This window comes from Phyllopteryx taeniolatus, chromosome 16 (assembly GCF_024500385.1).
Source record: "Phyllopteryx taeniolatus isolate TA_2022b chromosome 16, UOR_Ptae_1.2, whole genome shotgun sequence".
Taxonomy (NCBI): Eukaryota; Metazoa; Chordata; class Actinopteri; order Syngnathiformes; family Syngnathidae; genus Phyllopteryx; species Phyllopteryx taeniolatus.
In genome coordinates, this window is record NC_084517.1 from 7,927,507 (window position 1) to 7,940,480 (window position 12,974).

At 42.1% G+C, this 12,974-nt stretch overlaps 1 protein-coding gene across 3 annotated transcripts in view; it reads left to right on the forward strand.

Annotated features, from left to right (window-relative positions):
• Window positions 1–12,216, forward strand: part of prr36b (proline rich 36b) — a 42,468-nt gene extending 30,252 nt beyond the window's left edge. For all 3 annotated transcript variants that reach the window (XM_061750260.1, XM_061750262.1, XM_061750261.1), the window contains exons 4-5: window positions 6,058–6,272; window positions 7,459–12,216. In XM_061750260.1, coding sequence (XP_061606244.1) covers window positions 6,058–6,272; window positions 7,459–11,180 — 3,937 coding nt within the window. In that variant the 3' untranslated portion in view covers window positions 11,181–12,216. The remainder of the gene's footprint in view (window positions 1–6,057; window positions 6,273–7,458) is intronic.
• The last annotated feature ends 758 nt before the right edge of the window (window positions 12,217–12,974 follow it).

The following is a 12,974-nucleotide window of genomic DNA, read 5'->3' on the forward strand; positions in this document are numbered from 1 at the left end:
ACAGTATGTGGTGCTCATGCCTCCATAGTGGGAACAGCGTATCGTATCATTACAGAGCATGCTCATTTGTCAGTGTATTACTCAGTACGATACTGGAAAGAAAAGGAGACGGAAGGGCTAAACGTGGTGCATTCACAGGGGCCTGCTTTCCCTGCAGATGCTGCACAGTGAAGTGAAACAAAAATGGTGGTGTGTACTGTATAAGAGCTGCATACACAATGCGTTGTGTCCTGGGTGTCGTGCATGCCGCATGAAGAGAGAGAGTGAAAGAAGTCATTGTTGGAGTAAAGCAGCCGTAACCATGTACTCTATACTGTACGTACGTAAAAAAAAATATTATCTTTTAGGACAGTGGTTCTCAAACCTTTTACATAAAGTATCACCTAAAAAAGTACTTAGATCTCCAAGGACCACCATGATAACCAACATTAAAATACAGCAACTTAGTAGGCCCAAGTGTCCATCCAAAAATAGATGTTTTACTCCTACAAAGTATGTGTACTATTATTTGTAAGCCAGTGTAACATTTTGCACACACATTAACACTCCACTTAAGTATCAAGCCATCCATCGTTTTTTTGTACTCACTTATCCTCATTCGGGCCAGGGGTGAGCTAGAACCTATCCAGTAAAATAAAAAAAAATACTTAAATAATGATTACATTAAAATGTATTGCATACAAAGGTTCAATAAAAATTGTACCTTAGTAAATGTTTTCAAGCAAACAGTTATTAAATATTAAATGCAAATGTTTTTAAACTTAAAAGTTTAATACAACTGTATTGTACTTAGGTAGTGATGGTTTCATAAACCACATAACCACATAAACCACTAGAGGTACTTGTTCCACGCTTTGAGAATCACTGTTTAAGGACATTAAAGGATAAAACTAGGGCATTGCATTTGTCTGTATTTCAGGTTCAAACTCGGACCATGCAGCAGGTCAGGTTTTTATTTTGGCCATCAGGTGAACTTTCAATTCTGCTTTTATTTTCCTGTGATTCACTCAGCCGCCCATTCTCTCATTAGTCTTGGTCTTTTTCTCATTGATGGTCCCTCTGGGATAGTAAATTATTTCAGCGGATTCAATTCAACCCCCCTTGTGATCTAACAAATTGCCGCTGATGTAATGGTCTAACAGTAAATGCGTGTGGTCGTCAGGTTTCTTGCCCAGACACTATTGCAGGGGCTGTACATCATTTGTCCTGCTCTGGGTGTGACCAATGACTGTGCAATGCAGTCTTTCATTGCCTTGATTTTATAGAAGTGCAACTGCAGACCTTATTAGCAAATGGGTATAGTGGCTATCAGTGGGAGGGGTACATGGAAAGGGAGCATGAATAAAGCATTGGTGTCATAGTGGTTTAAATGTAAGTTTTTTTTTATGCATGACCAATATGATAATATTTTGACATTTCTTTTTCTTTCTACTAGGGCAACAGTAGTTAAGAGTTATGATGTACAGTGAAACCTCTTAGGGTGAACACTAGGCAGGAGGCTGGTCATCCTGACTTTGTTCTGATTTTGAAACATATTTTTTCTACTTTTTTATTTTATTATTTAGAATTAATCGGTTCCAGGCTCAACTACTGTCATCATAAAATCTTAAACAATAAACATAATATTTTGCGTAAGATTTTAAAAGTCATACAGTTGTGAAAATAAATTAACCTCCCTGTGTACAATACCTGTATTGTATTGTACTGTACTGTATAGGACGTTAAAAAATTGTCTCGTGCAGTATGCTGGCATCTCACATGATGTAATTCATGACACCAGCCCATCTTTGTGAAAAAGTGCTGCAAAAAAAAAAAAGCCAAAGAAAAAACATTACCCATGCCCAGAGTTGTGGATTATACAAGAAATTTGTTCTAAGGATGGTGATGATGACTTCAGATGTTATACTGTGAATAATTAAAACCAATTCGATACATAGCATATTAACGTATAAATAATGTCTCAAAGTAATTGTACAGGCAGATATGTTTTTCACCTCTTCTAAAGAGGTTTTGTTGACAGTGGTTATTGTCTCGTTTTGTTAGCGGGTGTGGCAGTGTTCATGAAAGAAACCAGTACGTTCGTAGAAAGTTTGTTTGTCATTTGTACATTCAAATAGAGATTTTAGATTTTTATCGAGGTTTGGTAAAGATGCATATTCAGAAAACCAAATCTAGTTCTTACTAAAAGTTCTTTCTTACATCTGACCATGAAGTACTCCTTTGAACTGAGCCTCTTCATCAGGCCTAATAGCTCTGAAAGGGATTAGTTTAGCTTTGCGACTTACCAAGTGCTGTTGGGCCAACAACAGGACAACACATATGAACAACAGTTTAATGACATCTTGTTGCATCATTCAGTAATGTGTAACCTGGTGTGCCAGCCCTTTTCCCGAAATAAATCTGTGGCCATTTTATATTTTGTTTGTGCTACTCTGTGGCATCACTTGCATATGGGCTTGTTTGTGCCCTCCATTTGTCCCAAACAGCACTCCTGTTGTTTTCTTTGTCTTCCAAAACTGATAACTGCGGCATTACACTTGCAGTGTTTACCATTTTAGCTCCAGTGTGACCGAGTTTAACCACCAGTTACCATTGTCTTGGTAGGACACCTGCAGAGAAATGGAAGCAGAGGGAAAACAGCTGTCATGATCTCATTTGGAGACGAGGATCATTTAACAATACAATACACAAAGTGCCCTCATTCGCATGATTGCATCTTACCTGATGTCTCTGCTTCAGGATTAAGATCATGCCTCTATATTTGTGGTGCAAAATGATCATTTATTTATTTTTAATATGATGGCAATGATCTTTCGAAGGGTGGTTTTGGCTGTGCAATACAATGTGTTGCCTTTGCTGCGGGCAATGTCCTCATGCATGCTCTGCTCTTTTTGATAATGAATCCCATTATTCAAATCTTAAACTGGCTGGTGGTTGAAGGGGAACAAATCAGCCCCAGCAGGCAGCCATGTTCTCACACAGCTATCCTGTTTTTGGCTGCAATAATTGAGTACATTTGTATTTGCAACAAAGCTAGTGTTATCATTACTCCTCAGGCAAACTTCTTGCTTGCTTCTTGCTGTGTGTGTCTTAGTGTGCCCGTAGCAACTAACCACATGAGTCATCTGATTTTGCATCTCCAGTGCCTTTCTGGGATCCCTGTTTAACATTTACTTCAGCTCTAATGCGCTGTGGTGTAAATGGAGAAAAAAAACAGCTGTTTTTGTTTCCTTGTTTAATAGCTGTGCTTTGTATTTTATATTGGGGCCAAGTGACCTCCTTTTAGTACTACAATATGTCTTCTGTGTCATTCAGCTGTGAAAGAAATCATGATAGCAGAATGAATGGAAGCTTAAAATAATTAAATTATCAATGTAGCACTGTTTTCAGATATTGTTCCAGTTACCAAACATGGGAAGCATCTTGTAATCTCAAAACACACGAGACCCCAACAACTGAGCAACTGTGGCCTGGCCTAGTCTCTTAAATAGTGTAACAGATTTTCAGCTATGCTAAATACTCTTTCATTCGCAGAACAAGGCACAGAGATAAGATAATGTGTAATCGGATGAATATTTCTCCCTCAACACTCCTGCTCTCATTTATCTCTCAGTGGACTGGTTCTTTTCCAGCGCTCTATGAAGTAGTCTTGCCATTTCAGATGACCCCTTTACTTTGATGAGCAAACCGATCATGAACACTGTCCTTGAATTATGCAAAAATATGTAATGCCTGTCTGTATCTTAGATCTGCACAATTAGCTTTGTCCTTCCTTCGTTTGTACTTTCGTCATCTTATTTGTCAAGTGCATAGCTTTAATATAACTTGTGAATGGTCAGGAACGTTTTCCTGAGGGGTGGAATTTGCCATGCAAAACATATCTGATTGACTAGCTGCATTTTATTTCAGAAATGTCTCTATACGTGAACTTACTACAACTTTGATTTGGCAGTTTTCTTAAATGTGTCATGAAACAGAGGACACTCAAAATGTAATATTATCTGATTTAATGACATAATTGGTTTTGGGTAGTGTTGTAGTGTAGTGTTTTTTATTCTGCTGATACCTGTTTGGTAATGCAATTACTTCTGCCATGTCATCGTCCTGATTTACCTAAATATTCCAACAACCTTGAACGCTGTGTGAACGCAAAACAACAGCGAGAAACATTTGTCCCAGGAACTAATGTACCACGAAACCAAGTGAAATCATATTTAGTTTTTTTTTTTTCAGCTTTCAAACTAGTGTTTACCATTTGTTATTGGCAATAGTGTTTGTTGAAGATGAGTTTTATAAGAGTGTATAATGTTTTGCAAGGATCTGATGTTGGCCCACATTTCAACACCAGCATATGTGCAGGCAAATAAGCATCTCCCCAACTTTTTAAACTATCCCTGCAAAATATATAGGAACAGAATGCCAAAAGAATATTCAGTCTTTGCTGGTAATTTAGTAAGTTATTATGTCACTCTTTTAGCGGTCTTGTCACAACGATTTTGTGGGAATATCAGCATCTAAATTTCAAAACACAACTTTGTCCTTTTGCCACATCCCTGTTTAGTTACCGCGTATTGCCCCTGGCCTTATTTTGTGTTTCCTAAACCATGTTCCATTACTTTTCCCAGATTGTGACCTGGACAAAGTACTTGCTCATACACTATGAGTGTGCTTGTAGGGGAAGCGGAGACGTTTTTTCCCCCCTTTCACTATTAAAGATTAACGTGGCCCCAGCCATCTTCGCATTGCTCACTGTTCTCTTTCTGTCAGTGCTAACTCAAGTCTTTATTTAGAAACTGCCGGTTAGTGTAGCATGTACCCTGAAGACTGCACACCAAAACCTCGTCAGGGCAACTTGATGTAGGTTACTTTACTCAGGCCTGACACACAGTCAGCTTCAGGGCCAGGCAGGCAAGCCTAGCACACAGGCTGATGCATACTGCCTCTCGTGTCATTTCGACATGGGATAAGGATATACTGTCCAGAGACCAAGGATAGCGTGGACGTCAGTTGGGATGTCTCTCTGGGGAGATTGTCATTCACTTATTGTCCCATTTAATGGTTCCTAAGGAAAGATTTTCATGAGCTTGTAGTTGAGAGAGAAGTGTCTGTTACAATTTTACAAATTTTTGTTACTATTTTACAAATTGTAGGTGAACTCGATAAACTGAATTTGGATGAGAAGGTGACAAGGAAGCGTATTTACTTCTACAAATCCTAGAAGGAGTAGTTTTCAGGTTAAGATCAATTTCCTTAAACTGCTTATACAAGGATTGGGGCTTATGCCACACCTGTGTAGGGTAAGGTCAGTTTCCGGTCACCACTTAATCAACACTAATCTAATCTAACTCATTAAGAATAGTCTATCCTCATCTTATTTGGTCGAAAGTCTTATATGTATTGTTTTCTTTGGCACTGCACTATTGGTTTAATTTACACTGTTTCTTCAATTATCCCATTTAACCTGTTATAGCTAGGATGAAGGGCAAAGTTTATAAAACAGTGGTGAGGCCAGCCATGATGTATGGATTAGAGACAGTGGCACTGAAGAGAAAACAGGAAGCAGAGCTGGAGGTGGCGGAAATGAAGATGTTGAGGTTCGCTCTCGGAGTGACCAGGTTGGATAAAATTAGAAATGAGCTCATCAGAGGGACAGCCAAGGTTCGATGTTTTGGAGACAAAGTTAGAGAGAGCAGACTTCAATGGTTTGGACACGTCCAGAGGAGAGAGAGTGAGTATATTGGTAGAAGGATGATGAGGATGGAGCTGCCAGGCAAGAGAGCTAGAGGAAGACCAAAGAGAAGGTTGATGGATGTCGTGAGGGAAGACATGATGGCAGTTGGTGTTCGAGAGGAGGATGCAGGAGATAGACTCTCATGGAAAAGGATGACGCGCTGTGGCGACCCCTAACGGGACAAGCCGAAAGGAAAAGAAGAAGATAACACTTACCGACACATGGTCAAAGATTGACTGCTGACCCCTGGCTGAAACTTGAGAGATTGAGAGATGTTCCTAACCTGTGTGCTACTGAAATATTTCACAATTTTGTCCTTTCTGCAGACCCACAAGTGGCACAACAGCATCCCGTCCTACCACAGGCTCAACTCGACCACCTTCCACCATCACAACCAAGAGCCCTGCAGCTACACCCAAACCTGCTACCCCTAAAATCTCCACTATCAACAACGCTGTATCCAAATCAGCCTCATCAACTCTCTCTGGTGTCAAAACCTCAGCATCACAAACATCTAGAAACATAATCCCTGCAAAAAAAGGTACACCGTCGACTCAAAAGATATATTCTATAAAATGCAAACCCCTCATCTGAATTTGCATGGAACTAGGCGCATTACTTGGAATCAAATAGAAATATATAATAAAGAAATTGACAATGGTTCTGAAACGAAATAACATGCAAACCCCTCATCTGAATTTGCATGGAACTAGGCGCATTACTTGGAATCAAATAGAAATATATAATAAAGAAATTGACAATGGTTCTGAAACGATCATCTAATTCAAGTCCATCCATCCATTTTTCGTACCGCTTATCTTCACTAGGGTCGCGCTGGAGCCTATCCCAGCCGACTCTGGGCGAGAGGCGGGGTACACCCTGAACCTGTCGCCAGCCAATCGCAGGGCACATATAGACGAACAACCATTCACACTCACATTCACACCTACGGGCAATTTAGAGTCTTCAATTAACTTACCATGCATGTTTTTGGGATGTGGGAGTAAACCGCAGTACCTGGAGAAAACCCACCCAGACATGGGGAGAACATGCAAACTCCACACAGGCCGGGTTTAAACCTGGGACTTCAGAACTGTGAGGCAGATGTGCTAACCAGCCGTCCACTGTGTCACCCTAATTCAAGTCTTAATAATAAAATACTTTTTTTGCACACTCCATTGCATAGAGCGTATCCACACTAACGCTATGAGCTATTACGATGGTTGAAGGTTCACAAATATTGGGCCTTTATGGCAATAAGAGATCATGGATGGGGTAAATGATGTTGCAGGAATAAAATGACGTTGCCTCAGTGTCAGGACTATTACTGATACGTGGAGAAAAATAAATTGTATTGATTGTGATGGCTGCAGTTTTCTGCTATCTTATATTCTGTGGACTTGTTCGATTCTTACCAACGATTTGACAAAGAAAACAAGTGCCAGAAGTTTCTCTGCTGCACAAATGGACGAAACAGAGGTTTAGCCTGCACCCTCTGCTGCAGGTCATTAAATTGTAGCCAGTCAGTCTATACAATGTATTCCCTATGGCCATGCATACCTTGTCATATTAGATGCGAATATACTCTAACACTGTAATGAATAGTTGTTAGTTTTTTATCTATCACCACAAGAAACTTTAGTATTGACTTAAATACTTTTTGTCCCTATTAAATGGTATTATTTTCATAATATTGTTTCGATAATACTATTTGTTTTCCTCCGTAGATGTTACCAAATCTGCCACCCCATCAACCAAAAAGCCTGCAGACTCTCCACTTAGCCGACCCTCAACAACAATGAAATCAGTAAAATCTGAGACACCTAAACCAGCTTCAAAATCAGACAATATAGCCAAAAAAACATCTGTAAGTAAAGTTGCAGAGACAAAGACACCAAACCGTTCCAAAACACAAGAGAATAAGTCCACACCTTCCAAGGATGCCTCTAAGACCCCTGCCTCAAAAACAGTGGCAACCAAGAATACCAGCGCCAAGAAAACTGTGGGCAGCAGCACCCCGACACCTGTGAAACGTGGACCCAAAGCAGAGGGAGCTGCTGAAACTGGAAAGGAAATTGCTGCTGCTGTAGCTACTGCTGCAGCAATTGCTAGTGCAGCAGCTACCATTGTAGGGCCGGAAGAGCCACAACCACCAGCAGAAGTGGCCCTGGTGGAATATCTTGGAGATACTGCAGAACAAATTCCTGTACAAGGAATAATTCCAGAGCCGACTCCAGAACCATCACCAGAACAAGTACATGAACTAACACCAGAAATTCAACAAGAAACATCACCAGAACCAAGCCAAGAACCGACACCAGAACCTGTACAAGAAACTACACCAGAACCCATGAGAAAACCAACGCCAGAGTCCATACCACAACCAACACCAGAATACATTAGAGAACCTACACCAGAATTTATACGAGAACCTACACCAGAGCCTCTCAGAGAACCAACACCACAGCCCATACCACAACCAACACCAGAATACATTAGAGAACCTACACCAGAATTTATACGAGACCCTACACCAGAGCCTGTCAGAGAACCAACACCAGAGCCCATACCACAACCAACACCAGAATACATTAGAGAACCTACACCAGAATTTATACGAGACTCTACACCAGAACCTGTCAGAGAACCAACACCAGAGCCTATACCACAACCAACGGCAGAATCCATTCTTGAACCTACACCAGAGCCTGTCAGAGAACCAACACCAGAACCCCAAAAAGAACAACCACTAGAACTTTTCCAAGAATCATCACCAGGACCTATGAGAGAACTTACACCAGACGCAGTTCAAGAACACAGAACACCAGAATACTTACACCAGATCTCACCACAGCCCCGAGAGCTCACACCAGAACCAATACAAGTTTCAAGTCCAGAACCCCTACAAGAGCCCGCAGCACAACCTTTGGGAGAACCAACACCAGAAGCACTACGAGATCTCACACCAGAACCAAACCATCAAACCCTACTTGAATCAAACCCTGAGCCACTGCAAGAATTGACACCAGAGCCCATGAATGAACAAACTCTGGATCATGCACGCAAAATATCTCCAGAGGTCCTTGATGAAACATTTTCTCAGTTTACAGAGGAGCCACGCCTAGAAGCTGAATTAAGTCATGAACCAGCCTACAACTTTCAACACCCGCCACAAAATGACCTTTTCAAATTTGAACAGTCTGTAAGTGAATCAGTTCCCTCCCTTGGAACTACCATCATGTCTCCTCCCTGTTCGCCACCAGGACCTGTTTCTCCTGTCACAGAATCTCAGAATCCCTCTGCTCAGCTGAACATGGCTATCCAACCAGATCCCTGGAACATGAGCCAGACGGAACCAGGTGATATTGATTTCCAGGGATCTCACAGTATGATGAATTTCCCGACAGAGGAGTATAATGAACAGGATGAGGAATGGGAGACAACTAGAAATGAGGATGAAACAGAGGAAGATGAAAAAGAGAATCTGATAACATCCACTCCTCCTTCCACAGAGACCTTCAGTATGATGGCAGAGTCGCAATTGTTGGGTGCTTCACCCATTGAGGATTTTACTTCCAGGGATATGCTGTCGCCTCATGAAAAGGAAGTAGCAGTGGAAAAGGCAGATGAAGAAATAAATGAAGATGATGATGAGGATGAAGAAGATGAGGAACAGAGGAGATTGGGCCATCAGCTTTCCTCTATGATCACTGATATGAGCACATCTCAGCCGTCTGAGGAGTTCCAAATTAGACCTTCAGCTTTTGGTGGTTCTACCGGCTGGCCCTGTGATGACCTGTTGTCAGGAATGGACTCTGAGGATGTTAGCAGCTGCACCAGCAGCCGACAGCAGGGCATGTCTGACCTTAGTAGCACTCAGCACACCGCAATACTGGAAGGTACTCAGAGCTCAGATGCCCTTATTGACTCAAGTCTCCGTGGCTCTGAAGGTGATGGTAACTTCATGGGCTCTCCGAATGTGGAAACCCTGGCCAATGAGGAAGATGATGAAGAGGATGAACGTGTGGATGAAATGGATTTAAGTTCAGAGAGAGCAGAGGAGCATCTTAAGGTGTTCCAGCAGCAGGGACGAGATGAAGACGAAGAGGATGAAGATGTAGAAATGCACAGTGAGGGAGTGACAGAAAGCTGTGATAATGCAGAAGAAGATGACTTCAATGAGGAGGGACATTTAGAGAACCTCAATCGTGCAGATCCACACCCTTTTGTCCCTCCCACCACTTCCTGGGGTCAGACCAACCCCTTTTCTGATACCTGGGCTCAGCCTCAGCCAGCCTCGCTGCTCTCAGTCTCCTCCCCGAGCCCTGTCTCAGATCATGGCGCAGGAGAGTCTGAAAGTCCCACGCAGTCCCCTGCCCAGACTGGTTTGGATTGCAATTCCCCTTTCTTGGCGCCTCTGTCAGGGCAAGACTCCGAGCAGCAGCAGTCATTCTATGAGATGGACACCGCCATCCCTGAAGATACTCAGAATATGCTTGCTCCCACAGCTGTAGGCATGTCCCAGTCGGGTACTCTGAGTGGTACAGCACTGGCCATCCACAGCGGCAGCGAGACAAGCACGCCAGAAGAACTTTGCGACTACGACAGCAGCTCAGGGGTTGAATCCCGCTCTGAAAAACAGCAGACTCCGGTTCCTGTGTCAGTCCAGCCTGACATGGATCAGGATCTGGGTATTCATTTGGAGAAAGGCGATGGAGAAGAGGAAGAGGCTACGACACTGCCAGCTGATGAGGTCCTGGGAACAGGACCCCCAACTGCTCCAGCATCAGCCCCGTCTTCTCCTACCACCTCTGTAGATGAGGCCAGTGACACCGAGGGTGAGATGCAGATAAATGAACCTGATGTACCAGTGATGATGGATGAAAGAGCTGCATTTGACAGCCCTACTCCGACATGCAATTTGCCTGCTCTTGATGAGGATGAGGAGGCACGAGAAACACCAGCTGGAGAGGGTGAAGAGGATGGAGGTGGGACCACTCCTCAGTCAGCCAATTCTGTGGCATCCTATGGCTTTGACTGCACCACATCCAACTCTAATGCCCACTCCATGGCTGAAAGCTGTGGAAAGAGCCCGGGGATCTTCTCCTTGGAAAATGAGGAGCAGTTATCCGAGGAGGCCAAGGACCCGTCACTCATCAAGGAGCTTACCCTGCCATCTGATGCTGCTGCTGCTGCCCAGGCCGAGGACCTGCTGGGCCGACCTGTGGACCTGATGCCGTTGAGTTTTCCAGAAGATAAACAGCCCAGTCTAGATGACCACCACTACATGCTTGGGGGTGAGATTACGGCACACCACCTCGAGGAGGTGGATCCATTTGAGGCTAGTCATCACCTTGGGCCTGTGGAATCTGCAAATACCGATGAGGGCCAGCCGTCCTACTACTCTACCATATGTGATAAGACTGATTATCTGGAAGGTAATGTATAAGCCCCTCACAAATACCCCTGGAATGCACCTTTTCCCTGCAACCCTCCACCTTTACCTAGTGTTTGTCTTCTCTCCAGTTGGGTTAGTTTGCTTAGAAGAACAAAAAAGGAGAGCAAGATTTTAGGAAATTATTTTAAAACAAATACCAAGGGGATGAAAATGTTTTTTAAACGAAGGCTCCCTCTTCATACTGTTGTGGCCATGGTTTTGAGTCTTCAGCTTAAACTTATCCAATGTATAATAACGGAGGCCATTTTCTAGTTGAATGTTCTTTACAAGTCACAGTGCGTATTCGGTAAAGGGTATTGACTGATTGGTCCAATGTGACTGAACTTTTAAACTAAAAAAAACCAACAAAAAAACAGATGGAACAAAGTGAACTGTATTTATCCTACTGTTTTTACCAATCAAATGTCAATGTTTTTTGTTTTTGTATTTGGTTATATTTTGTTTCTTTCTGTTCATCCCAATCCTCCCTATTTTGTGTATAAACACACAATGTTCAGCAGCACCATAGTGATAGTTACATGCTCTTTTGAAAGGTTTTTGTTGCGAGGTTTTACTCTGTTCATAGAGGCTAGGTATTAACAATTCTACTATGCCCTTAAAGATGTGTCAAGGTAGGTATGGGAGTCTTAGATTGCAGTTGGTTAAGGTGAAGTTTTTAATGTGTCAGGTTGTTGTTTGCATAGATTGCTAAGGTGTATAACATGCAGCTGCATACAGTATTTCTGGCTTTCAGTTTTAAGTGTCTAAACTACAAACTGCAGTTGGCGCATCCGTTGTGTCGCTTAAGAGACTAACTAGTCTATTATTTGTGATTAGACCATGAATTGCTCTTCATCTCTATCGCAGCTTTACACCCATAGTAGGCGTTTGGTTAACTCTTTCAATACAATATATTGCATGTTTAACTAGCAAAAAGACTGTGTACTACCTGATAACATTTAAGGAATTCTGCTCTAGCTATATTCATAAATTAATGGTTCACGCTAGGTTGTCTTTCAAAATTCCATTAAAACATCATTGCAAGGCATTGTTCCTGTTTCTTATTTTTCCTCTGTCTCCCAGCAAATTACTACCCTTGTGTTTCAGTCACTGTATTGTTTGTCAACACATGTATTTTCCCATGGCACCGCCTGTTCCTTCCCATGGGAATAACCCATAAACAGGAAGTGATGCAAAATGGAATTTTGTCAAATGAAAGAATCCAGAGGTTATCCCAGTGCCTTGCACCATGCTCATGCACTTATGACTTGACCAGTCAACATCACATTCAGACCGCATCTTTAGACGATGGCGCTCACTAAGGTGCTCTGTGGAGCTTTCTGAACACATTCAGCACATGTCAAATTTTGACATTTTTACGTTTACTGTACCTTGTCAATGGATCAAGTCAGTAGCGGGGTTATGTCTGTTTAAGTCACAAATAGTTACATGGCTCCAAAGCTATTTTCTTTTTGCCAACAACGTGACACTAGATTTTGTAATATGGCAAAAAACATTTCCCTTCCACTTTTTAAAGATTCTAACTCCAAGAAAAATACTCTTATGACTGATAGAATAGCCTCAGTGGAAATTTCTTTTCCACAGAACATTTCTGACTGTTGGATCTTTATAGCAAAGCTTTAAAAAAGAAACAATCAAAACAAGCAAATAAGGAAAACGGGTTAGTACTGTTTGCACACCGCACAAACAAAACAGGGTATAAGTAAACAACAAGTAAACACGTCTAAGTAGAAGTCAAAATCTCCACAGGGTATCTTCCACAGCCTAGATAGGAACCACACATCT